Source organism: Podarcis vaucheri (genome assembly GCF_965113315.1).
Source record: "Podarcis vaucheri genome assembly, chromosome: 14".
In the NCBI taxonomy this organism is placed as follows: domain Eukaryota; kingdom Metazoa; phylum Chordata; class Lepidosauria; order Squamata; family Lacertidae; genus Podarcis; species Podarcis vaucheri.
Window position 1 is genome coordinate 15,924,941 of NC_138752.1, and position 25,522 is coordinate 15,950,462.

The 25,522-nt window shown below is 44.7% G+C and overlaps 1 protein-coding gene across 1 annotated transcript in view; it reads right to left on the reverse strand.

The window, feature by feature from the left end:
- The window catches only part of HOMER2 (homer scaffold protein 2), a 102,360-nt gene that overhangs the window by 35,256 nt on the left and 41,582 nt on the right, over nucleotides 1-25,522 (reverse strand). The window contains exon 3 of the mRNA XM_082198732.1: nucleotides 651-782. Coding sequence (XP_082054858.1) covers nucleotides 651-782 — 132 coding nt within the window. The remainder of the gene's footprint in view (nucleotides 1-650; nucleotides 783-25,522) is intronic.

The following is a 25,522-nucleotide window of genomic DNA, read 5'->3' on the forward strand; positions in this document are numbered from 1 at the left end:
CATTCTGGGAATTGTAGGTCTGTAAGGGGAACAACTCTCAGCATCCCTAAAGAAACGACACTTTCCAGGATACTTTGGAGCAAGCCATGGCTGTTAAAGTGGTATGATACTGCCTTAAATGTATAGTGCAGCTGCAGTATTAATGGCTGTACGAGCAAGACTGTACCTCCATTGCCAAAGGCTAGATCCAGCAGACCATTCTTTTGTTCTTAGACGGGATGTCGTGTTGAAGTGAGGAGCAGAACACACAGCTGTTCTGTTGAGCAATGCCTTTGCATTTAGCCTAACACCTAGTTTGGCTTCAAGGCAGGCACAGAAAGCTAGGCGTAGAAAACCATATGATCAAACACACTCAGAAAATTTCTAGCTTGAACGTTAACACCTCCCACAAACTCTGGCCCACTCATTGATTACAGGAGATTAATCGCTTGCAAAGAGCCAAGTTGCTATTAATTAAGACAAAGTGGAAGAAATCCAGTTTCTCTCTCTCTCTCTCTCTCTCAAACATACACACACACACACACACACACACACACACACACACACGAGACTACCACAAGATCTATATGTTCCTCCTTTTAATTCATTGAGATTGCAGGAGATTTTACAAAAGCAACAACAAGTGAAAAAGTAATTCAAACTCAAGTTACCTTTGTTAGCTGCTGTTCAGAAGAAAATCCCAGGCCAAACACAGTGTTTGCTCGGCTATCAGCCCACTGGCCAAACTTCTGTGATGTTTTTGTGAAGGTCATATTAGGTGTGATTGTGCTATTTATAATAACCTAGAGAGAGAAGGGGAGGGATGGAAACACAAAACAAAAATAGGTACACAATTCAGAAAAGAATATTAGGATTACATATTGCAGGAGAAACAGACACTTGCCAAAAAGCTTGCTGTGCAAAAGAAATATTCAGATGAACAACAACAATAAGCATATTGCTACATGGGCTTCAGCTACACCGTACTGATTTGACTTGCATATATTTATGTTTCTCCTTTCGTTTATTGTCTTGAATCAATCATTTTTTTAAAAAAAGAACAGATAAAAGATACTCAGATTCATTACTAGATTTGAAAACAGAATTCAACCGCAGGGGATTGATCTTCCAATCCTAAATTCATTGAACCTACAAGTCAAAATCTTCCAAACAGTCAAAAGGTTGCTTTAACAGCAAGTTCAGACCAGAAGAGCAAGAACTGGACTTAATACCGGTGCCTTAATTAAGATGGTGCTATGACAGCCATAACAGTAGTCAGGGCTAGGGCACTTCATAACTTCTGTCTAGAAAGGAGACAGACTTATTTTAAAAAAAACAAAAACTCAAGAGTCTGGTGGCTCTGACACTACCTAGTTGCAGCCCCTACACACAACCCCATACATTAAGTTGTTATTATTCCTCATGTTGCAGGTAGGGGTCGGGGATTGAGGCTGTGAGCCGCAAAGGCCGCAAAGTAAGTTCATGGTAGAGGTGACATTTAAGCTCTTAGGTGCTACATTCCAACAGCATTTTCTCTTTTCAAAAGGAAAAACGGGTCAAAGGGTTGCATCCAACGTAGTGCTACGTTAAAGTTGCTTTGTGATATACAGTACTTGTTCTGCTGGCATGGTTGTGCAAGAGAATGCAAGAGCAGGTTGCTGGTAGCAGAGGTTGCAATTTGTTCTGCAGTGAGTTTCCGCTAGGGTACTTGCTGCACTGAATTCCCCTGTTTCACAGCATTAAAACTCACCTGTCCAGTGGTGGGAAAAGAACACGGGGTGGTACCCAAGGTGGGCACAACAGAAACATTAAACACAGGTGGGCCAAATGGTGCCAGTGGAAGGGCCCTCACTTTGTTTTCCTCTCTTGCTGAGTGGCAAGCCACTGATGGAGGGAAGGGACTCAATATCCTAGGCAGTTGCCTGGGCTCACACTTCCCAGCAAGGCCCACTGCCACCAGCCATCGCTTAAAAAAATTCCCACAATGCCCAGAGAGAGACTGGTACTGATGTAGGCTGCCCAAGAGTGACACTGCTGTGTAAGCACACTTGGGAAGTGGGGGAGCACTGGCAAACACAATCAACTGTAGCACCCTGCTTGTGGTTAACGCTTAGCTGGAATGAAATATTCAACGCAGCAATAGAGAAATTAAAATAATTATTTATTTGTCAGACAAATAAATGAGAGGCACAGTGGTATATGGTTACCAAGCTCTGGCCTGGCTCCTGCCATTATGGCCAGCCCTTATATTCCCTTAATCCAGCCCCCTTTGCTCCTCCTGTGGCTGCCTCTGTCCAATCAGCCTAGTTGGATTTCCTATTGGCTGATTGCTATACCCAATCCTAAAAGATACACCCATATCCTCCTGTCCTTATATGGAACACAAACAGCTATATATTGTTACATCTATAAATGACAAATAAGTAGTAATATATCTTACATGTGTCTCAACAAGGAATCTTAATTACCAGCTCACCTCTTGCCCTCCTTGCCCTTTTGCCTTCTAAAACAAATGGTTAATCTTAAATTTTTATCTTAAACATATGTCAAGGATCTTGAGTTTCACATCAACATTGAAAGATCTACTTCATTTGAAGGTTTCTAAACAAATGTCTGACAGCTAATATATCAGGACAGCATTTGATGGCGTCTTCTTGTCTGGCAAGAGGCTGGGCTCAATGGCCCCTGTGGTCTATTCGAACTCTAGGACTCTATGATTCTATGAAATAAGAATCTAACATCTAAATTTGTTACTTTCTAAATCCTTTGCATAATTACATTTAAGACAATATATTTAATACATAACATAGGTAGCCTTTTAAAAGGAATAAGGCCTTTGTAAAGTAAAAAGGAACTCAGTAAAAAAAAAACAGCTTCAAAAGAAGCCTCTCCAGTTTACAACCCCTCCTTCAGCCAGCTGCTTTTCCCATTAGGAAAAAAGACTTGCCAGCTAGATGCTTCCCCATTTGGTCTTGGCCTTTTAACCTTAGAAAGAAGATCTGGGTCATTTACTGGGAGGCACATTGATATTATTTTACTATTTACCAACTATTAATTATGTTTATCTCTGCCTTTTTTATCTTCTGTAACATGTAGGGTCAGTGTCCTGTAATTTCAGCTTTTACGACTTTGAGAATTGTTTTCTGCTATCAATCAAAGGGGCCCTTGTCTAGAAGAATAAACATTACCAAGGTTGTAAACTGCTGGTCTTCTGGCTTGAAACTTTTGAAAATCTTTAAGCTCTCTTTAATATACAAGTCCTGATCAAACATTAATAAAATGCAGGCTTATGCCTGATGCCTCATTCCCCCCTTTCAAGCTCAAGGACCTTCGTCCCAAGTGTCCTTGATAGCTTGACCTTCATCATATTCCTGAGGTAAAGCTCTGTATAGGGCCATGATATGAGGTAGAGTTTCATTTGAAACCATCTTGCTAATTGTACTTCTAAAACATGAAATGATACATGGCATCATACATAAAACCATTACCACTACTGTCAAGAAAAACAAGCAAGACAATAGTATCCCTTTGAGTCCTGTGACATTAGGTAACCAATTGGTGAGCCATCCCATATCCCATCCTTCCCATGTTTGTACTGGGACATGTGCTATATTCTCCATCTTTGTGGCCAACACACGGATTGCTTCACCATTATCAGAAATGTTAAAGCAACAGGCATTCCCTGTCAAGTTCAAGACTCCACATAGGCCTCCCTGCTTGGCAAGTACATAATCCATTCCCATTTTCAGCTGCAAAATGGCGGCTCTACTTTCATCCAACTGTTGTGCAATAAGTCTCAAACTCCGGGCCGTTGCATTGGTTACAAGTTCCACTACTGCTTGCAATCGAATTATTCTGTTTAGATTATAAATAGGATCCCGTGCCCCTTGTATGAGCTCACCAGGATTCCAGGAGGCAGGATCATAATAGGCTATAATGCGCTCTGGTGGCCAATCATCAGTACCGCTCCAACTTTGGGTACTTCCTCCTGCTATATGAGAAATATCAGCGTTTCTTCGTGTTCGCTTGGCCAAATTAGTGGGCATAATCCACATTGGTGGCAATACCCATCCCAGGAAACAAGTCCCACTCCATTTGGAGGGGAGTTTCTTGTATGCCCATTCTCCACATATCCACCACAACCATCGTGTCTGAGGTCTTTGGTACGTGGAGTACAGAAGGCGAAATAGCAAAAGAGGTAGAGAGTTCACAGTGCAGTATGTTAGATTGCCTTTTTCTGTCACAGTTATGTTCCATACCACTTTCCATGCATGAATAAAAGGAGGTGCACAGGGCAAGGCATCCCGAGTTCGATAGGTAGTATCGTGTGCCCAGGTATTCTTAATATTATCCCAAGTATAGTGACAATGAGAAGAGCCTATCATGGTAGAATCAGCTGCATCTGATGATTTATGTACACAGAATTCCCCTTGTACAGGTATAACTCGTAATGGTTTAGTTGAGTTCCATCCGGGGAAATTCTGTACTTCTGTTTGGTGTGGTATTTCGCTTACCATACCAATGGCATCTAATGGTATCGGTAATAAGGGCATACCTCCCTCTGAATCATCTGGCCCGAGAGAGCAAACAAGGCAATTGGTCCTATTTGCAACATTGGCTACCATTTCAGCTAAACCTACCCACATATTGTGGTCATGGTGGAATCCATATTTAGTCAATTTGGCCAGATTCAAGGACCCTTCCCCTTCCCAAGGGATCAGGATTAATAATAGAATCATGTTGATGTCTAGCATATGCATTCCTTCCACAAAAGATTACCTTATAGTGATAGCAAATAAATATTAGTCCCAATATAATTCCCCCAGTGACAGGAATGGGGAACCACCAAGACCAAAACATATATCCCGAGGATCCCCAATGAGTAATATCTCTGATAATTGTTCCACAAGGGGGGGGCAGTCAATTAATTGTATAAGAGAATCTTTCCTTTCACAATCGCTGGTTCTGATGCTCCTCAAGCTTCAGGCGTGCGCAGGTCAGCCAGCTTCCAGGTTGTGGCTGCAGCAGGCCGGTCGTCTAATGTTGCCCGTGACCTAGCCCGTTCCCGGTAGGGCTAGATACAGGGGTTTTTGGAGAGAGTCAGTTTAAGAGGATTAGAGGGGTCACCTTTGCACGTCCAACTGCCTTCGGACTTCTTCAAACGGGAGTGATGAATCCAGGGGGTCACCTCAGCTACCTTCACCGCTGTTGGAGTAGAGAGCAAGACGGTGTAAGGTCCACGCCACTTAGGTGCAAGTGGATCACGTTTCCACTCTTTCACCCATACGCTATCGCCAGCCTGGAACTGATGAATCGGCTCGGCAATGCTGCACGGCGTGCGCTCGAGGGCCCACCTGTTAAGAGAAACAAAAACACGGGAGAGAGATTGCACTTGTCCCTGTGTCACATGGTCTCCTATTTGTTTAAGGTCAGCTGAAATATCCTGAACAAAGGAGGGCGGTCTCCCATACAGGAGCTCAAAAGGTGACAACTTAAGTCTTTTTGTGGGTGCACACCGAACACGAAACAGTGTTATGGGTAACACATCTACCCATCCCAATCCCGTTTCCTGGGTTAATTTTGCCAATTGGGTTTTCAAAGTCCGATTCATTCTTTCAGTTTTCCCTGAACTTTGAGGTCTATAGGCTGCATGCAGTCTCCATTTCACTTGTAGGACTCGACATACTTCTTGTACTACTTGATCAATGAACGCTGGCCCATTGTCACTTCCAATGCATCTAGGTAACCCAAATCTCGGGATCAATTCAGTGAGGAGTCTCTTAGTTACCTCTCGTGCCTTTTCAGTTCGGGTGGGAAAAGCTTCAACCCATCCGGTAAGAGTATCCACAAACACAAGGAGATACTTGAATCCCTTAGAAGGGACCAGCTCTGTGAAGTCCACAATTAGGCTTTCCATGGGGACATATCCCACATGTTGGATTCCAGGAGGTTGTACCGGTCCCTGCCTGGGATTGTTTTTAGCACAAAGAACACATTTCTGTGAAATGCAAGTTGCTAATTGTGATAGATTAATAATATACAACTTCCGACTGAGACTCTCTCTGGTTGCAGTACCGCCAAGGTGAGTAGATTCATGATAATTTCTTACAATTGTGCCTGCTAGATGATGAGGTACATAAATCCTATTGTCTGGCAGGATCATCCAACCGTCCTTCACAACTGCTCCTTCCTGTTCAGCCCACTTCCTCTCTTCTGGGGTATAGTGAGGTTTAACTTCTTCTGGAACTACCTCTGGTATGAGGGCTGCTATAAATCCTCCCACAGGCTTTTGGGCTGCCTCTCGGGCTGCTTTGTCAGCAGCATGATTTCCTCTGGTTATTGGATCCCTTCCTCGTCCATGACCTTTGCAGTGCATTACAGCAATCTGTTCTGGAGCCCATACTGCTTCTAACAGGATTTCTACTTCAGGTCCATATTTCAAGGCCTTCCCGTGGGCTCCTATTAGACCTCTTTCTTTCCATAGAGCACCATGTGCATGCAGGGTTAAGAAGGCATATTTAGAATCAGTATAGATGTTTGCCTTACATCCGGCTGCCAATTGCAGAGCTCTAGTTAAACCTATAAGTTCAGCTTTTTGTGCTGAGGTGCCAGCAGGCAAAGCTTCAGCTTCCACAACTTCCTCATTGGTGACCACAGCATATCCTGCTCGTCTGGCACCTTCATGCAGGTAACTGCTACCATCAGTATAATATACAACATCTGGATTTTTCAATGGTTCATCTTTCAGATCGGGTCTACTGGAATAAACTTCATCCATTACTTGGAGACAATCATGTGATTCTTCATCATCTACCTCTGGTAGGGGCAGCAAAGTCGCTGGATTGAGCATATTCACTACTCGTAGATGAATCCTGGGATTTTCACACAATAGGCCTTGGTACCTAGCCATCCTTGGGTTCGTTAGCCAATAACTACCCTTATATTCCATGAGTGTCAGAACAGCATGAGGTACATTCACGTACATCGTCTGGCCGAAGGTAAATTTATCAGCTTCTTTGACAAGGCTTGCAGTGGCCGCTACTGCCCTTAGGCATGGAGGCCATCCTTTTGCTACTGAGTCCAATTGTTTTGACAAATAAGCTACTGGACGATTCCAACTTCCTAATCTCTGAGTCAGGACTGCCGCTGCAATCCCATTCTGTTCATGTACATACAGCTGAAAGGGTTTTTCCGAATTAGGCAGTCCAAGGGCTGGGGCCTCCATAAGTCGTTGTTTGATAACTAAAAAAGCTTGTTGCTGCTCAGGTCCCCATACGAATGGGTCCTTTTCTGCACCTCGAGTGCTTTCATGTAAGGGCTTGGCCAGACTGCTGAAATCAGGTATCCATAGTCTACAAAACCTTGCTGTTCCCAGGAATCCTCTAAGTTGTTTCCTTGTGGTAGGTTCCTTGATAAGGCAAATAGCTTCTTTCCTCTCTGGTCTCAATGCTCGTTGTTGGTGTGAGATGTCAAAGCCCAAATATTTGACCTTTTCTAAACATAACTGTGCCTTTTTCTGGGAAACTCGATAGCCAGCTTGCCAGAGCAAGTGGAGCAGTTCCTCTGTACCTTCTTTACAGGTATCAAAATCCTTTGCTGCTAGTATAAGGTCATCTACATATTGCAGAACCACCTTTTCTCCAGGTATTGAGGGGTAACTTGTTAGATCCTTCGCCAAGGCAGTGCCAAATAAAGTTGGGGAATTTTTGAATCCCTGGGGCAATCTCGTCCAGGTTAGCTGGCCTTTTGTTCCTGTCAAAGGGTCTTCCCACTGGAAGGCAAATATAGGTTGGCTCTGTGGTGCCAGCCGGCAACAGAAGAATGCATCTTTCAAGTCCAATACAGTAAAAAATGTTGCTTCTGGTGGGATCAAACTCAGCAGGGTGTATGGGTTTGGTACATTTGGGTGCAAGGTCTCGATAGCCTGGTTTACGAGCCTCAAGTCCTGCACTGGCCTGTATTCATCTGTCCCAGGTTTTCGAACAGGCAAAAGGGGTGTGTTCCATTCTGATTGGCAGGGCTTAAGCAGACCATATTTTAATAGGCGGTCCAAATGTTTCTGGATGCCCTCTGCTGCTCGCCGGGGTAAAGGATATTGCTTTACAGATACAGGGGTAGCCATAGGTTTTAAGGTTACTACAATTGGAGCTATATTCTTGGCCATTCCTGGTGGGCTATTTTCGGCCCATACTCCTGGTGGCACCTGTAGGGTTCGGAGGAGCTTGTTTAACTCTGTTTCCAATGTGGGTTGGACTTGCAGGGCTGACATTAGGCGCCATGATTGTTCCTTAGGTACTGAGAGGGAAATTATTCCTGCTGCCTTTGATGGCAGTTTCATTTCTGGACCTCGAGGAGTGAAGGTGATTTGGGCCTGCAATTTGGACAGCATATCTCTACCTAAGAGAGGTATTGGACACTCAGGTATATACAAAAACTGATGGGTTAAACGATGTCCCCCAATCTGGCATTCCAAAGGTTGGAGGAAAGACCTCTTAGCTGACTGACCAGTGGCACTTTTAATGACTACACTTTTGGATGCCTTTTTCTGCAATAGTTCTGGAAGTACTGAGTATTCAGCCCCAGTATCAATCATAAAGTCTATTAAATGGCTTCCTAATTGAATCGTGACCGTGGGCTCCTGGAAGCCTAACTTTATGGAGTCCGGTCTTTCCTAGTCTTGGGTAAAATCCTCCTCTGCCAGTCCAATGAAATTGTCTCTACTCTGTCCTTGTCCAGGTCTCTGATATCTTCCATTTCGGATCATTCCCCGTCCCCGTCCCTGGTTTCTTGGGCCGGAGCCTGGGCCTGGGCCTGGGCCTGGGCGTACTTCTTCCAACCTCAGGGGTTCAGGACACTCCCGCTTCCAATGACCCTCCTTCTTGCAATTTGCACATTGATTCCTTCCCAGTGGTGGATTCCTTCCCCGCCCTCTTCCTCCATTTAAGGGGCGGTAGTCTTGCTTCACTGCTGTGGCCAGCATTACCATCTTTTCCTTCTGCCACTTCTTCTTCTCTTGCTTCTCAGCCTCATCCCTATTCCGATAAACTCGGCGTGCAATGGCCATAATTTGGCTCATCAGCATCCCTTCCCATCCTTCTGATTTCTGAATTTTCTTACGAATGTCAGAAGCGCACTGGGCCACAAATGTAGCAGTAATCATTCTACTGTTTTCAGGGGCTTCAGGGTCAAAAGGAGTCCATATACGATAGGCTTCCTGCAGCCTCTCTAAAAAGTCTCCTGGACTCTCATTTGATTTCTGTTCTACTTCTGAGACTTTAGACATATTAGTGGGCTTCTGGCATGCCCTGCGGATACCTTGCACAAGCGTCTGGCGGTAGGTGGTAAGCCTGGCCAGATGAATTGCATTGTTTGGATCCCAATTAGGATCTTCCAAGGGAAAGTGGTCTTGGAGATGACGGTCAATATTAAAAACATTTCCCACTCTGGCCTGCTCACGCAAATATATCTGTGCCTTTTCAATTATGTCTCTCCTTTCCTCAGTGGTGAACAGAGTATTCAGGAGCTGGCGGCAATCTGTCCAAGTAGGACTATGAGTATTTATTATTGAAGTCACCAAGTCCATCATAGCCTGAGGTTTTTCTGCAAAAGATGGGGTGTGTGTTTTCCAATTCATCAGATCCGTAGTTGTGAATGGAATGTACTGAAGGGTCGAAGTTCGAGGTGGCCGTCGTCCGGGTTGCCCGTTAACCAGCACAGGCTCCTCAAGTGCATCAAATACTCTTCTGAGAGGGGCTAGTACATGATCTTTCTCTTCGCTTTGCTCTAGGGGCCTCAAATCATAGGGGATGGTATTTGTCCCAAGGCGTTCTTTTAGCAGCCTTATACGCCTGGCTGTATTGCTTGCTGACCGATTAAGGTCTCCCTGTAACTTCTGTAATAATTCTCTAGGACTTGGATGTACAGGGGTTTGGGGTAGGCAATCAGTTGTTCCACTAAAAGAGACTGTAGATGGAGTTCTACTGGGACTCACAGGTGGAATAACCACTTCTGCTTGGGCTTTATTATAGGCCTCCAATGCCTCCTGAAGATATTTATCATAATCTATCAAGGAATCAAGTTCTGTGACTCCAGCCCCATTATTCATTCCACTTTCTTGCCTTGGGGTTACAACTGGTGGAGTGTTTGGATTAGGCTCCCTTCGATGTGGAGCATAGGGTGGAGGTGGAAGCAGCTCTTCCTCTGGTCCCTCAAAAATGGGTTTGAGTTTATTTGGCAAGATTCCTTTCCTGGCTTCGGCTTTTACAGCCAATAATTTGCATCGTTGGACTTTGCATTCCCTTATCCATGGAGGATTTTTATTTAATGTGCTCAGCCAAGAATCTATATATGAAAATTGTTCTGGGCACCCTCCAGTTTCTTTGGCGATGTTAGACCAAAGTTTGCTTACTAAATTTATATCAAAGGTTCCTTGAGATGGCCATTCAGTATTTTGCTTCGGCCACTCTAATTCACATAACGTTCTCAGGCGCTCTGGCGTCATTTTGACTCCATATGCCCCTGAGAAGGCTTTCTTAAAATTATTTAACATGCATTCAAGAGGTGTATTTCCCCCCTTTGAACCCCCAACTCCCATTGTATGGCCCTGTGAAGTATCCACTCAGTCACTCACACACACACTTCGTGAGTTTCCTTGCTCAGTGAAGTCGCCTTACTGAGAACCGAAGTACTACCCACTCCACACTCAGGTCAGCTACAGATTGCTCTGTACTTTCTCACACATACAATGCGCTAGATACTTCACCACACACTACCTCCCATTCTTCCCTTTTCCCCCACCAGACCACCATCTGATATACCCAACCACCTAGCGTACTCAGTTCCCACTTACTGAGACGCAGAAGTTTGATCAAGACTTCTCTTCCTCCTAGTTAATTGGAGGGCCAAAAAATCCCTTTGTGCACTTACCCTTGGTTGGTTCCGTTTCCCCCCGGTCCGTCGCCGCCAGTGAGCAGGGTATCAGACAGATGAGACTTCTGCGTTCCCCTGGAAAAAAACTTTCCAGTGCGCGCTGGGTAGGCAGTGAGTGGTCCTCTCTCTTGTACCCTGCCCAGTAGGGCGAAGGGGCTGCGTTCCAGCAGACCACTTATCCGAGTCGCAGGCACCATAAAATGTAGCACCCTGCTTGTGGTTAACGCTTAGCTGGAATGAAATATTCAACGCAGCAATAGAGAAATTAAAATAATTATTTATTTGTCAGACAAATAAATGAGAGGCACAGTGGTATATGGTTACCAAGCTCTGGCCTGGCTCCTGCCATTATGGCCAGCCCTTATATTCCCTTAATCCAGCCCCCTTTGCTCCTCCTGTGGCTGCCTCTGTCCAATCAGCCTAGTTGGATTTCCTATTGGCTGATTGCTATACCCAATCCTAAAAGATACACCCATATCCTCCTGTCCTTATATGGAACACAAACAGCTATATATTGTTACATCTATAAATGACAAATAAGTAGTAATATATCTTACATGTGTCTCAACAAGGAATCTTAATTACCAGCTCACCTCTTGCCCTCCTTGCCCTTTTGCCTTCTAAAACAAATGGTTAATCTTAAATTTTTATCTTAAACATATGTCAAGGATCTTGAGTTTCACATCAACATTGAAAGATCTACTTCATTTGAAGGTTTCTAAACAAATGTCTGACAGCTAATATATCAGGACAGCATTTGATGGCGTCTTCTTGTCTGGCAAGAGGCTGGGCTCAATGGCCCCTGTGGTCTATTCGAACTCTAGGACTCTATGATTCTATGAAATAAGAATCTAACATCTAAATTTGTTACTTTCTAAATCCTTTGCATAATTACATTTAAGACAATATATTTAATACATAACATAGGTAGCCTTTTAAAAGGAATAAGGCCTTTGTAAAGTAAAAAGGAACTCAGTAAAAAAAAAACAGCTTCAAAAGAAGCCTCTCCAGTTTACAACCCCTCCTTCAGCCAGCTGCTTTTCCCATTAGGAAAAAAGACTTGCCAGCTAGATGCTTCCCCATTTGGTCTTGGCCTTTTAACCTTAGAAAGAAGATCTGGGTCATTTACTGGGAGGCACATTGATATTATTTTACTATTTACCAACTATTAATTATGTTTATCTCTGCCTTTTTTATCTTCTGTAACATGTAGGGTCAGTGTCCTGTAATTTCAGCTTTTACGACTTTGAGAATTGTTTTCTGCTATCAATCAAAGGGGCCCTTGTCTAGAAGAATAAACATTACCAAGGTTGTAAACTGCTGGTCTTCTGGCTTGAAACTTTTGAAAATCTTTAAGCTCTCTTTAATATACAAGTCCTGATCAAACATTAATAAAATGCAGGCTTATGCCTGATGCCTCACAACCTCAGCAAAGGCTGGATCCGGCGCTAGTGAGAAGGGAAGAGACCAATGCAGCAGTTGGGCCAGGCAGGCAGGGAGGCAGACAGGAAAGGAAGATCTTATACTCTCTCCTTCTCCTACAGGCAAAGATGGAGAAGACCTGGGATGCACGCCAGTTCACGTTTGTTAAGAAGCACATTTGAAATAGTTTCCTTTTGCAGCAGCTGGGATTTAAAAGAGGAATATATTGCACAGGAAGCAGACGCGGATCAGTCTCTGTGATTCACGCTAAGCGGCAATTAAGGCAAACTACTGGGGACCCAGCTTGAACCTGAATGGAGGAAGACGCAGTCCTGCCAATCATATGCTGAACAAAGGAGCTCCATTCTTGTTGCAAAAAATGAGACATAGCAAGAGAACGTTGATGGGAGAGAAAAGGAGCTAAATTAGTCCAGGAATGCCTGCAAAACACAGAGCGCGTAGCACACCCACCCAACAACGCTTTTTGACATGTAAAAAAGTTCATCAAACCTAGGAATAGGGGGCCACATCACCATCGGACCCAGAATTTGCAAGTCTTTCATGCAATTAAAATAGAGCTTATCTTTTGATCTGGGAAAATGCCAGCTGAAATATCTTTAATATCTACTACACTGCCCTTATTTTTAAGGAAATCAATCAAAATCTAAACTTCTGACATGGGTTCCCATATATCCAGATTTTCCAGGACATTAAGTGATTTCTGCCTGGGACACTGTTTCTGAAGGCCAAATCCTGGCTACGTCTGGGATTTTCCGGACATATGGCAGCCCTAACTTCAGTGAACACTGAAGAAGTCCTTTTGGTTGAAATGTGTTGGGTTTTTTATATTTAAATTGTTTGGTTCTTTACCGTTATATTTGTGTTATAAATCTTATAGCAGTGTCATAGAAATACTTTTTCTGATCCCAACTTGTTCATTGTCATTGGAGGCAAGATTCATCACTGTTCGCTTTGCCAGTTTGCCAACCCCTGAACTGCCCCATGAATCCAGGGACTGCTAGTTGTATAACCTGACGACCTCACTTCTCTGATGTTTCAACACCAGCTTCTTGTCCTTTGCTTTGCAGAAAGGATGAACAATTGCGACTCCCCCTTTTTTTTGCCTTAGCATTACTTTAAAACAATGCATTTTTAAAACCAGGTATCTCTACCCATGAAAAGCTGAAGCAGTGTGTGAGATGAAGCCAGACAACTGCTAGATTTTATATGAGGGATGAGGGAGAGATTACCCATTGTTCTGAAACCTCATGCAACCTAATCTAATTAGGACTGCAACATCCTCCTACACTCCAACATTAGACAGTGACTAAACGCAGACTTGGTGGCTTCAACATCAAGCCCAGACTCTACCCTGTATTTGCTTAATATCCAGACTGGTAAAGAGCTCTCACTGCTTTACTTCCTTTTGGTTAGTCCAAATAACAAGCATTACCCAACTGTGGACCATACATATTGGCTATCAAAACAGATATGCAGATTAATATTTTTATTCATGGCCAACAGAGGGTACCAATAGATCTCTTTGACAGCAACTAGCGGGGTAGGTTGGCATTCCAGGAGGATCCAGTCATTTGCAAATCCACACTGCAGAGGACAGTAAAATAGAATCCCTTTATCGCACCCACTCAGGGGCTTAATACGTTTGATAAATGAGGTCATTATTCTGCATGGTGCTTACTAGATTTACACTTCCTTCTTCTGTTCTCCAGTTTCATCACAGATTACATTAGTGCTCAGGGAACTCTTAAAGCATATTGGAGCAGCTACTGTTGACCAGATTGCTTAGCTTTCCCCCCCTTGTTATCTACCAGGAATGGAAGTTCAATGCATAGACAATCCTGCTCATCCCAATAGTTTAAAAGCTCCTTTGCATATAGTTTTCTGGTTTCATAGGCCTCATAAACTGGTAGGCCACTAAAACCCTAAGAAGAGCTTGCAGGATCAGGCCAATGGACCGTCTAGTCCAGGATTGTGTTCTCACAGTGGCCAATCAGATGCCTATAGGGACCCCACCAGGGTTAGAGCAGCTGCCTCAGGCGGCAAAACTCCAAGAGGCAGGGTCCTTGCCAATTCTGCCACAAGATCTCGCTAGAACCTTCTGCTGCCATCGCCCCTTTGCGGGCAACACCACACAACCCTGAGAGGGTAGACTTTGGTCAGGAGAAGTGGGGCAGCACTTTCCTGTTTCACGTCAGGTAACAAAATGGGACGCCGCCCGCCCCCCCCCCCCCCGGACCCCATCATGTACATCTCCTTTGCTAGAGTAGGCAAACAACAGATGCTGGCATAAGACAGCTTTATAGATTCCCAAAAAAACCCCACCAATTATCCCACCTTTCCCTCCCACTACAAAAATATGCATAGTACATTATAACTTTGGGTGAGCATAAACAACACATAAATGTATTTTTATGTATTTTAAAATGTGTTTCTCTTTCCTCTTGGTTTTAATGTATCTATGTGGTGGTACATTGTCTGTTTGGTTGTAAGTTGCTTTGGGTTGCCCTGGACTAGATAAAATGACTGACAAGTTAATCAATCAATCCACCAAATTCCAATGGCTCTTATCCCTTTTGTCTTTGTTCCCTTATGCCTATTTTTCTATATCGTCAAATATTTAGCAAGGACTATGTTCCATGGGTGGCGCTGTGGGTTAAACCACAGAGCCTAGGACTTGCCGATCAGAAGATCTGCCCCAGCTCCTGCCAAGATAGCAGTTCAAAAGCACGCCAGTGCAAGTAGATAAATAGTACTACTGTGCCGTGAAGGTAAGCGGCGTTTCCATGTGCCCTGGTTTCCGTCATGGTGTTCCGTTGCACCAGAAGCGGTTTAGTCATGCTGGCCACATGACCCGGAAAGCTGTCTGTGGACAAACGCCGGCTTCCTCAGCCTGAAAGCAAGATGAGCGCCGCAATCCCAGAGTCGCCTTTGACTGGACTCAACCGTCCAGGGGTCTTTTACCTTTACTGCCTTAATAGTGGACAACATCCACTATCCCAACCCCAGTAAATATTGCAATTGCCTTGAAAAAGACATTGTGCATAAAACATCTTGCACCATATCCTGCCTAGTGGTGGTATACGATTGTACAGTGTTACCTCGGGTTAAGAACTTAATTCGTTCCAGAGGTCCATTCTTAACCTGAAACTGTTCTTAACCTGAGGTACCACTTTAGCTAATGGGGCCTCCTGCTGCCGCCGCACCACCACCACGTGATTTCTATTCTCATCCTGAAGCAAAGTTCTTAACCCAAGGTACTATTTTTGGGTTAGCGGAGTCTGTAACCTGAAGCGTATGTAACCCGAGTGTTATGTACTGAGTTGAATAGGATCCAAACTGCAGCAGTCTGATTGGTCCTAGAACAATAGGATCCAAATTGCAGCAGTCTGATTGGTCCTAGAACAATAGGATTCAGAATGCAGCAGTCTGATTGGTCCAAGAACAATGCAGCAGTATGATTGGTTGGCAGGAACCACCCAATCATGCTCCAGATATAAGTGAATCCACAACCTGATTTGCTTACAGTAGAATTCCAGAATTAACCAATCATGTGCAGCCCATTGTGTAAATAATGTATATAAAGCAGATACTTTGAGGGGACTTTCATTCATTCCTCCTCACCACTATGAGCTGAATAAAGAGCATGAAATCACTTTGCGACTCTGAGTATATTTCACCGAGGTACCCCTGTACTGGCAAAACCCCAACCGCAAAGGGTTAAGGGTGATGGGAGGAAATCAGGAGGAGATCTGGCTAGCTTTGCCTCACTCACTCCCCTGGCATAGGATGCAACTCTGGCTCTGTGACACAAGCATCTGCTTGCCTTACCAAAGGCAAAGTGACATCCTGCTAAATTTCTGGAGAGCAGCCATGTCACTACGTTGGGGTGAAAATGAGATTCCTGTGGTGCCTTAAAATAGGCTGCAACCATGAACGCTAATGCCACAATAAATTTGCTTGCCTTTTAATGTGCCAAAGGACTCTTGATAGGTTAAACTTCCTGCTTTCTCCCTGCCCTAAAGCAGCTTACAGAGGAGCAAATCGGTAACTAGACAGATAACATACGACAGTATTTGCTTACTTTTACCATGCTAAAACGCACAGATAATGGCAACTTCAATTATTATTAGTTAACATATTTAAAAATAAGTCATGGAATTATTTGGGTAATATGGTTATGCCAAGTGCCTAAAGGGCGAATGAAGAAAAACCCCAAAGAGCGTTGCACTGAATGCAATGACGTAAGTTGTGATTGAAATGTCTGATTTAAAAATCAACCCATCTTCTGTGTTCTCCATCTGTAAGGGGTTGCTAGCTGCTAGTCTAAATAAGGTTCTTCCCATCTCTTTAGCAACTGAGGTCTCCTCCAGGGAGAAGCTTACCAATTTCTTCTGCCACAGCGCTAGTAACAGGAGAGGTTTCACCGGCTAACCTCCCGCTGTCATGCTAAAAGTAAAAAGGAGCAGCCCCTAAAGGCCCAGGCATTCACAACTCTGTCTTCTCATTGAGAATACTGAGAGATATTGGACCAGGTAATATCTGCAGGTGTTCTTGAATTCTTCATATGAACCTAGGCTTGGTACCTTGTACCAAGTTGTTAAGACCCATCTAGTTCAGTATTGTTTACTGCGACTGGCAATCCAGCATTTCAGAGAGGAGACATTCTCACCCCTACCTGGAGATTTTGGGGATTGATCCTGCATGCAGAGCAGATGCTTTTCCAGTGAGCCACAGCACCTTCCCTGGCACCCTGCATCAAAGGCATGTAAAACTCCCCCACAAGTAACTTTGCTGCCGTTTCTTTGACATAATTTGTAATGCTGCATTTCCTAAGACGTTAAGTGGAACATAAAGGTAAAGGTAAAGGGATCCCTGACCATTAGGTCCAGTCGTGACCGACTCTGGGGTTGTGGTGCTCATCTCACTTTATTGGCCGAGGGAGCCGGCGTACAGCTTCCAGGTCATGTGGCCAGCCTGACTAAGCCGCTTCTGGCGAACCAGAGCAACGCACGGAAACGCTGTTTACCTTCCTGCCAGAGTGGCACCTATTTATCTAATTGCACTTTGACGTGCTTTCAAACTGCTAGGTTGGCAGGAGCAGGGACCGAGCAACAGGAGCTCACCCCGTCGCAGGGATTTGAACCACTGACCTTCTGATCGGCAAGCCCAAGAGGCTCAGTGGTTTAGACCACAGCGCCACCTTGGTCACCACTCAACATCTGAAAAGTCACACAATAGAAGCAAGAGGGGTTGATGACCCTTTCCTCACCAGGCTTTTAATAGAAATACATAAAGACTAGCCTGTTGGATCAGGTCAATAGCCCATCCAGTCCAGCATCCTGTTCTCACAGTGGTCAACTGGATGTCTGTGGGAGACCAGGAAACTCTCCTCTTGTGGTTTCCACCAACTGGTATTCAGTAGCACTGCTGCCTCCAACTGTGGATGCAGAATATAGTTATCATAGCTCTCTACTTTTCTTAAAGCCATCCAGTGGTGGTGATCACTGCCTCCCTGTGAGAGCGAGTTCCATCGTGTGACGCACACACACAAAATTTGCAATATATTGCCAGGTCAAAAAATTATGAAACCAGTATCACCATATGGACTTCAAACTGGTTTTGGGTGATCTATTGCCCGGCCCTACTTGGCACATCATCTTATCCTTTAGTCCACCATTTTCTGCAAGAGACTCCAGAGCAGCATTTGAATTTTTGCACCTGGCTATCGGCCACTTGCAAACTAAGTGGAGACGCATGGGAGCCAGGATGGCGCATGACGTCTTCACCATTTGGAGGCGCATGCCTGGGGATCCTTGGATGTTGACTGTTTTCAACAGTCAGAATGAATTTCAGGAGCCAAAAAGTTGTACAGTGGTACCTCGGGTTAAGAACTTAATTCATTCTGGAGGTCCGTTCGTAACCTGAAACTGTTCTTAACCTGAAGCACCACTTTAGCTAATGGGGCCTCCTGCCGCCACCGCGCCGCTGGAGCACGATTTCTATTCTTATCCTGAAGCAAAGTTCTTAACCCAAGGTAATATTTCTGCGTTAGCGGAGTCTGTAACCTGAAGCGTATGTAACCTGAAGCATATGTAACCCGAGGTACCACTGTACTGAAAAATACGACTTTAGAGCCATATGTCCTCAAAATGGCAACGAGGCATTCTGTTTTTGCGACTAGACTATAACCTTGGTTTAAGGAGTCATTTGGCGCCTAGCTTATATATCTGAGTTTCTAACACTGCTGCAGAGTGACTCCAGACATTTTTGTTTCGACAAGTTCTTCTCCTTGGATGAAAGGGAGTTCATTTTGTACTGTTTTCAAACTATTTTAGCTGTTTCTATGATATGTCTGTAAATTGCCTTGAGACATACATAAAAGGTGATTTATAAACTAATAAAATTAACAAACGATAGGCATCTTCTAAAATGTAGCGCCACCCTGCATAGTTCTCATTTCCATTTGGATATCTGAACAGGTTCCTCTTCTCTTCTCTCTCCCTTTTTTAAAAACGATTCAAAGCATGCACAAATCCAGCCACTGATCTCCTGTGCAAATGGACCTCAGGTACTCACAGGAGGAACAGCAGCATCTAAATTGAATTAATAAAAATATGTTTTGCAAGGCAGCAGGCAAACACCTGAAAGCCGCTTCACTTGCACAGTTGCTTACAGACTTTGCAAACACGCTCTTACAAAACACCCAGAGATACCTTAAATTACCTTCCCATGAGGCAGAGACAGAAGATTTAAATGTTTTCCTGTGGGTCGTGGTAAGAAAAAAGATCACAGCAGGAGGAACAAATTTAGCAAATTAAAAAAGAAAAAGAAAAAAAAGGAGGGAGGATAATCAACACCCATTCTTGTAATTATAAGAAACAGAAATAGAATGGTTAAAATTAAGCGAATGTTTAAACCCAACCAAGAGTTGAGGTTTATGAGGGATTGGGGGGGGGGGGGATTTATTCAGGGAGAGAAAACGTGGAAGGGGCTACAGGTGTGTGACCGACAGCTGAGCCAGACCAGAGTCTGGAGGTGCAGTCCCCCCTGAAATTCCACCAGAGTGCTGGAGCTTCACTCTGATGGACTACAGGGGTCAGCAAACTTTTCCAGCAGGGGGACGGTCCACTGTGCCTCAGACCTTGTGGGGGCCCGAATTATATTTTTTTTTGGGGGGGTGAACGAATTCCTATGCCCCACAAATAACCCAGAGATGCATTTTAAATAAAAGCATGCATTCTACTCATGTAAAAACACGCTGATTCCTGGACCGTCTGTGGGCCGGATTTAGAAGGTGATTGGGCCGGATCCGGCCTCCGGGCCTTAGTTTGCCTACCCATGGACTGCAGAGTCAGCTAGCCACAGAGAGGGGAGGAACAGCACTTTGGGTGGTGGTGATGGGGAGAATAAAAGGTACAGTTTCTGAAGGAGAAGGTTAGCTGGGGCTGGATTTAAGATAAGGCTGGATTTTAGAAGAGGGAAAGGATTTGATTTGAGATGTTGGGCAGGTTTCAGGTTGGGAGATGGGGGTGAGATGGGGAGAACTGATTCCAAGTTAAGCATCCACACTGTGGAGACTATCCATAGCGAGAGTACAGAGCCTCTCAGCTTGGATAGGGAGACCGGGTTGAGGGCCTGGGAAAGGTATACAGACAGGAGTGTCCTGGGAGGGCTGTGACTGAACCGGGAGAGGTAGATCTCGGGTGAATTCAGGCTACCTGGGTGTCAGTATATCCAGGAGGGGAGAGTTCTCCTAGGTACTGAAGACTCCCAACCCAGTAACAAGAGGTGAGGGGACCCCCTGGGTCTGTTATGCCCTTTGGAATACCTCAGGTGTGAGATTGTTAAGAGATTATTAAGAAGAAGATCCCCTCGCTCATGAACCAAGGTAGTAATCGGTGAGGGAAGTGATATGGTGTTGAAAGTATTTAATTGCAATATCTAAGTAACAGAAACTGAGTTGAGCATTTTACCATCTAATCCAGAAACCTGAACATCTACACCTGAAGTGCAACAACTGCTTTTTAGTAACAAGTTGAAGAAGAGCTGTGCCTGTAGCGTTGTGTTTAAGCCTGAAACATCCTAGAGTTAAAGTAAACCAGCTAACTTCTACCTGAAAAAACGCATTTCCTGACCCACTTCGTTTCATAAACCCTTTTTGTTCAATAAAACTTTTGATTATTTTCTGCCTGAGACTCTAATCATTAAGTTTTCCCTCACACAAGTCCCCCACTAGGATAATCTGTGGTAAATTGTAGAAATCCATGTAATTGGTGTACCGTGAGGTGGGTGCACTATTATTAATTGGGGGCAGTTAGCGGGAGTGGATCGGCCGCATTATTTACAGGTGGCATTAAGTGGTTGGGTCCGCTACAAGGTATATTAATGAAAAGTTTTCATTTTTTGATCATTAGAGTGGCTGGGTGGATTGGAAACTAAGCTTTAAGGGGAGTTCAGGGAGGGTATACCTTGGGACCTGCTTTCAGAGTCAGGTATGAAGAAGTCTTCCCCCCCCCACACTTCAAACTTGTGTATTGAATTTACACAAAACATAAACATTAAATTGTTGTTCAGTATCACAACTTGCATTACATATTTGCTGTAACAAAACAATACACGGGTGCCCTTATTTCGGCTTTAGACAAATCAGCGGTCTTCCCGCTGTCCCCGGACCTCTTTTGAAGCAAGGGGCGGCGTGGAGAAGCGATCTCCCCGCCGCCCCTTGCTTCAAAAGAGGTCCGGGGACAGCGGGAAGCGCTTCCCGCTGTCCCCAGACCTGGGGCTGCAGGGAGAAGATCGCTTCTTCCCCGCTGTCCCCGGACTTCTTTTGAAGCAAGGGGCTGCGGGGAGATCGCTTCTCCACGCCGCCCCTTGCTTCAAAAGAAGTCCGGGGACAGTGGGGAAGAAGCGATCTTCTCCCCCCGCTGTCCCTGGACTTCTTTTGAAGCAAGGGGCTGCGGGGAGATCGCTTCTCCACGCTGCCCCTTGCTTCAAAAGAGGTCCGGGGACAGCGGGAAGCGCTTCCCGCTGTCCCCGGACCTCTTTTGAAGCAAGGGGCGGCGGGGAGAAGCCTGCCCCCGCCGCCCGGCTTCGGAACGATGCTCCGAAGCCGGGCGGCGGGGCGGGAACACCTTCTGAAGGCGGGCGGGGGGCGAAAGTCTTTGCTCCCCCCTGCCTGCCTGTCCCGGAGGGCTTTTGAAGGCAGGCGGGGGGGAGCAAAGACTTTCGCCCCCCCGCCCGCCTTCAGAAGAGGTCCAGGACCTCTTCTGAAGGCTGGCGGGGGGCAAAAGTCTTTGTCCTGCCTGCCTTCCCAGGGGCTTTTAAATCGCCCTGGACAGCGGAGAAGTCCTCCGCTGTCCCGGGGCGATTTTAAAATGCCGCCCGCCAGCATTTTAAGATCGCCCGGACAGCGGAGAAGTCCTCCGCTGTCCCGGGGTTTTTTAAATGCTGGGGGTGGGAAGAAAAGCCCTTGTCCCCCCCCCCAGCCTTCAGAAGAGGTCCGGGGACAGACTGTCCCCGGACCTGGTCTGAAGGCGGTTTCCCTAGGAACGCATTAATTGATTTTCAATGCATTCCTATGGGAAACCGTGCATCGCAAGACGAAAAACTCGCAAGACGAAGAGACTTGCGGAACGAATTAATTTCGTCTTGCGAGGCACCACTGTAATTCCTTATGATCCTTAAGACAACTTGAGCTAAGGTCCAGTGTGAGGAGTGCTTAATGCTTGATTAAGCTGCATGACTTGTTTCGTGATAACGGAAGACAGTGGTCCAGAGTTTTTGTAAAAGAATACATTCCCATTATACATCGATATATTATACATCCATCTTTTATCCAGGGTTCCCATACCCTTTCCAGCACAGAGGGGGCAGCCAGTGGTTTATTTTATCTAGTCGTATCAGTGTCCAGTACCAACAGAAGATGATTTTGAGGGAGGCTTCCAGAGGGCATGCTGATACCCTCTTTAAGCAGGGAGCTTTGCCAGATGATGTCCCACCTGTTGCGCCTCTGTCTTTACTCCTACCTTTTCCTCTCACATTTGCCTTAAACCAGGCACCCCCAAACTCGGCCCTCCAGGTGTTTTGGGATTACAATTCCCATCATCCCTGACCACTTGCCCTGTTAGCTAGGGATGATGGGAGTTGTAGTCCTAAAACATCTGGAAGGCCGAATTTGGGGATGCCTGCCTTAAACCTTTAGAATTTCCCATACTATGCTCCAATATTACAATACAGTGGTACCTCGAGTTACATAAGCTTCAGGTTACAGATTCCGCTAACCCAGAAATAGTACCTCAGGTTAAGAACTTTGGTTCAGGATGAAAACAGAAATCATGTGGTGGCGGCGCAGCAATGGGAGGCCCCATTAGCTAAAGTGGTGCTTCAGGTAAGAATAGTTTCAGGTTAAGAACGGACCTCCGGAACGAATTAAGTACTTAACCCGAGGTACCACTGTATAGATTAGGAAGGCTGCCCCTTTCAAGAGTCTGAGTTAAAGCACAGAGACCCAAATGCAGTGAGGGGATTGTAATCCTTCCCCTTTATGCTCCAGGTAGCGTACAAAAGAGTAGCCTTGTAATGCTCCAAACCGTGACTTGTGTGCACCCCCCCAGCTCTTCCATAATCGTTCCCCTAGATATTGCGCCTTCCCCACTGTTGAGAAGACCGCAAATTCTATACAGCTCCTTTAACTCAATCACTGAACTGCTGGCGCTTATCTACCAGTCTAGAATGGGTGTCAGGGGTGAGGAAGCCAGGGTTAAAACTTTATGCCGCTCTTTCAATTAGGTCTGAAAAGAGGTCCTCATGGCATCAGAGCGCTGGATGAAAATCCATGTACTTTTTGCAAAACCAGTACCATGCCGTTACAGAATAATAATAATAAAAAACACACACCAAGAAACACAAAACTTTGCTGAATAGGCTTAATGAGCATAAGCCAATGTCAAAGCGGCGCTCCACCTTCTTGCCACCACTCGACTGGTGACACCTGCCAAACACTTTGCGACCATCTATTTATATCCGGGGTCTGGGCACATGTACCCTTTGATTATCAAAGCATATGCCCTACAAAGAATGCCAGACATGGAACCTGGGATTATAAATCAGTTGGAGGCTTGGCAGCCACTTTTAAAAAAATGCACAAGGGATATTAAACAAAAATTCTAGTTTGTTCTGAATGGCTAATATTGGTTCTGCTCCCAATTGCGACTTCCAAAATGTGAATAAATGGAGAGCCCCCTATAACAATACTCATAGTTTCATATGCAATGAAACATATGCAGATTTAATCTTTATTTATTACATGCCACTTTTTGGGGTTTACATTGAATTGATCAACCAAGAGTCCCTTAATCAGATGGCAGCTCTAGCCCTTTTGGTCCACATCTGCACTGTACATTTAAAGTAGTATTATACCACCATATATGTTTGTTCACTGTGCTGTGAGTTGTTAAAGGTAAAGGGAATCCTGACCATTAGGTCCAGTTGTGACTGACTCTGGGGTTGCGGCGCTCATCTCGCTTTATTGGCCGAGGCAGCTGGCGTTTGCTTCTGGCGAACCAGAGCAGCGCACAGAAACGCCCTTTACCTTCCCGCCGGAGTGGTACCTATTTATCTACTTGCACTTTGACATGCTTTCGAACTGCTAGCTTGGCAGGAGCAGGGACAGAGCAACGGGAGTTCACCCCGTCTCGTTGTTTCGAACCGCCGACCTTCTGGTTGGCAAGTCCTAGGCTCTGTGGTTTAACCCACAGCACCACCCACATTAGGAGACATCTATTCCCCTCACCAGTAGAAGTAACATCTGTGCCCTTTGTCTGTTAAGCTAGAAAATGGGAACAGGCGGCAGCACTGTCTTAAGTTGCTGCCTTATTATTGTAGTGCAAACTTTGGAGACAAACAAAAGGCAATCTCTGTTCACAATACAGGCAAATGCTATGAAGTCATTAAAAGCCATGGAAACCTAGGATTTCATACATGTCAGGAACAGTTACAGTTCAGCGGGGAGGAATACATTAGGGATCCCGACAGCTACATGAAGTTATAATATACATAACTGCTGCAAGCCATTCTTAAGCTGGATAGCCATGTGTTTTCCATTAAAATTACTTTGCAAAGATAAATACACCACCCCTGATCTTTCACTGTACTTCCCATAAGCCAGACCCAGTAATTCGCTGGTGTGCAGAACAAGCACTATGATTAGTGAGCAGGCATCTACTGACGTATTTCAATTTATTGGAAGTTGGATGATGCTCTGTGGCGCAATGGTGAAGATGTAACAGCATGAAGCTTCCTTTCATGGGAAAATAAATCTCAAAAGCTTCATCCGAGATTTGAACAGCAAACTAGTGACAAACCGAGTTTTATAAAGAGACATTAGTGGGAACATAAAAAGTAAAACTCCCTCCCCCCCCCAAAAAAAAATTAGCCTAAGAAAGAAGAGGTGTTCATCGTCAGTATGTGCAGGACTGTGCGTAATTCTAATTGTGCCACCTCAAAAAAGGTAAGCTGTACAGCTGGAAAAGAGCAACTAACATGTTCAAGAGGATGAGATGCCTTCTCTGCGAAGAAATGACTGCAACATTTGCACTTTTCATTTAGAAAGCAAGATGATTAAGAGGAGACATGACATTTATATAATCATGTATAGTGTGGAAAGAGACCGCTTCACCCTCTTTCAACACTAGAACAGCTCAAAGGTAAATTCAGTGATAAAACAGTACAATTAAAAACAAAACAAAACATGCTTAAAAACAATTTAAAACATCTAAAAACATAATCAAACCATCATGTAAGTGTTCTAATCCCAGTCAGTACCACCCTGGGAGGTAGAACAAGACGCTAATTTAAAAACTGATTAATGAAATCTCCTTCCACCCTTTTGTGAGACTAATTTCTCAGTAATCACACCAAGCTGAAAGACTTCAAACAGCTTGGGACTCAGCTACATTAGTAAAAAAAAAAAGTGATCTGAATGCATTATAAGCATGCAACACCAGGTGGTGCCAGAGAGCACAAAACATTTCTATAACTTTTTTACATAGGTTTTTTTTTTCTTTTGTTATAATTATTTAATTTCTGGCTTATTTATAGCATCCCCCCCCCCCGTGTGTAGATCCACCCATGAAGAGCTCAGTGCAATATATACTTCTATATTCCATTATGA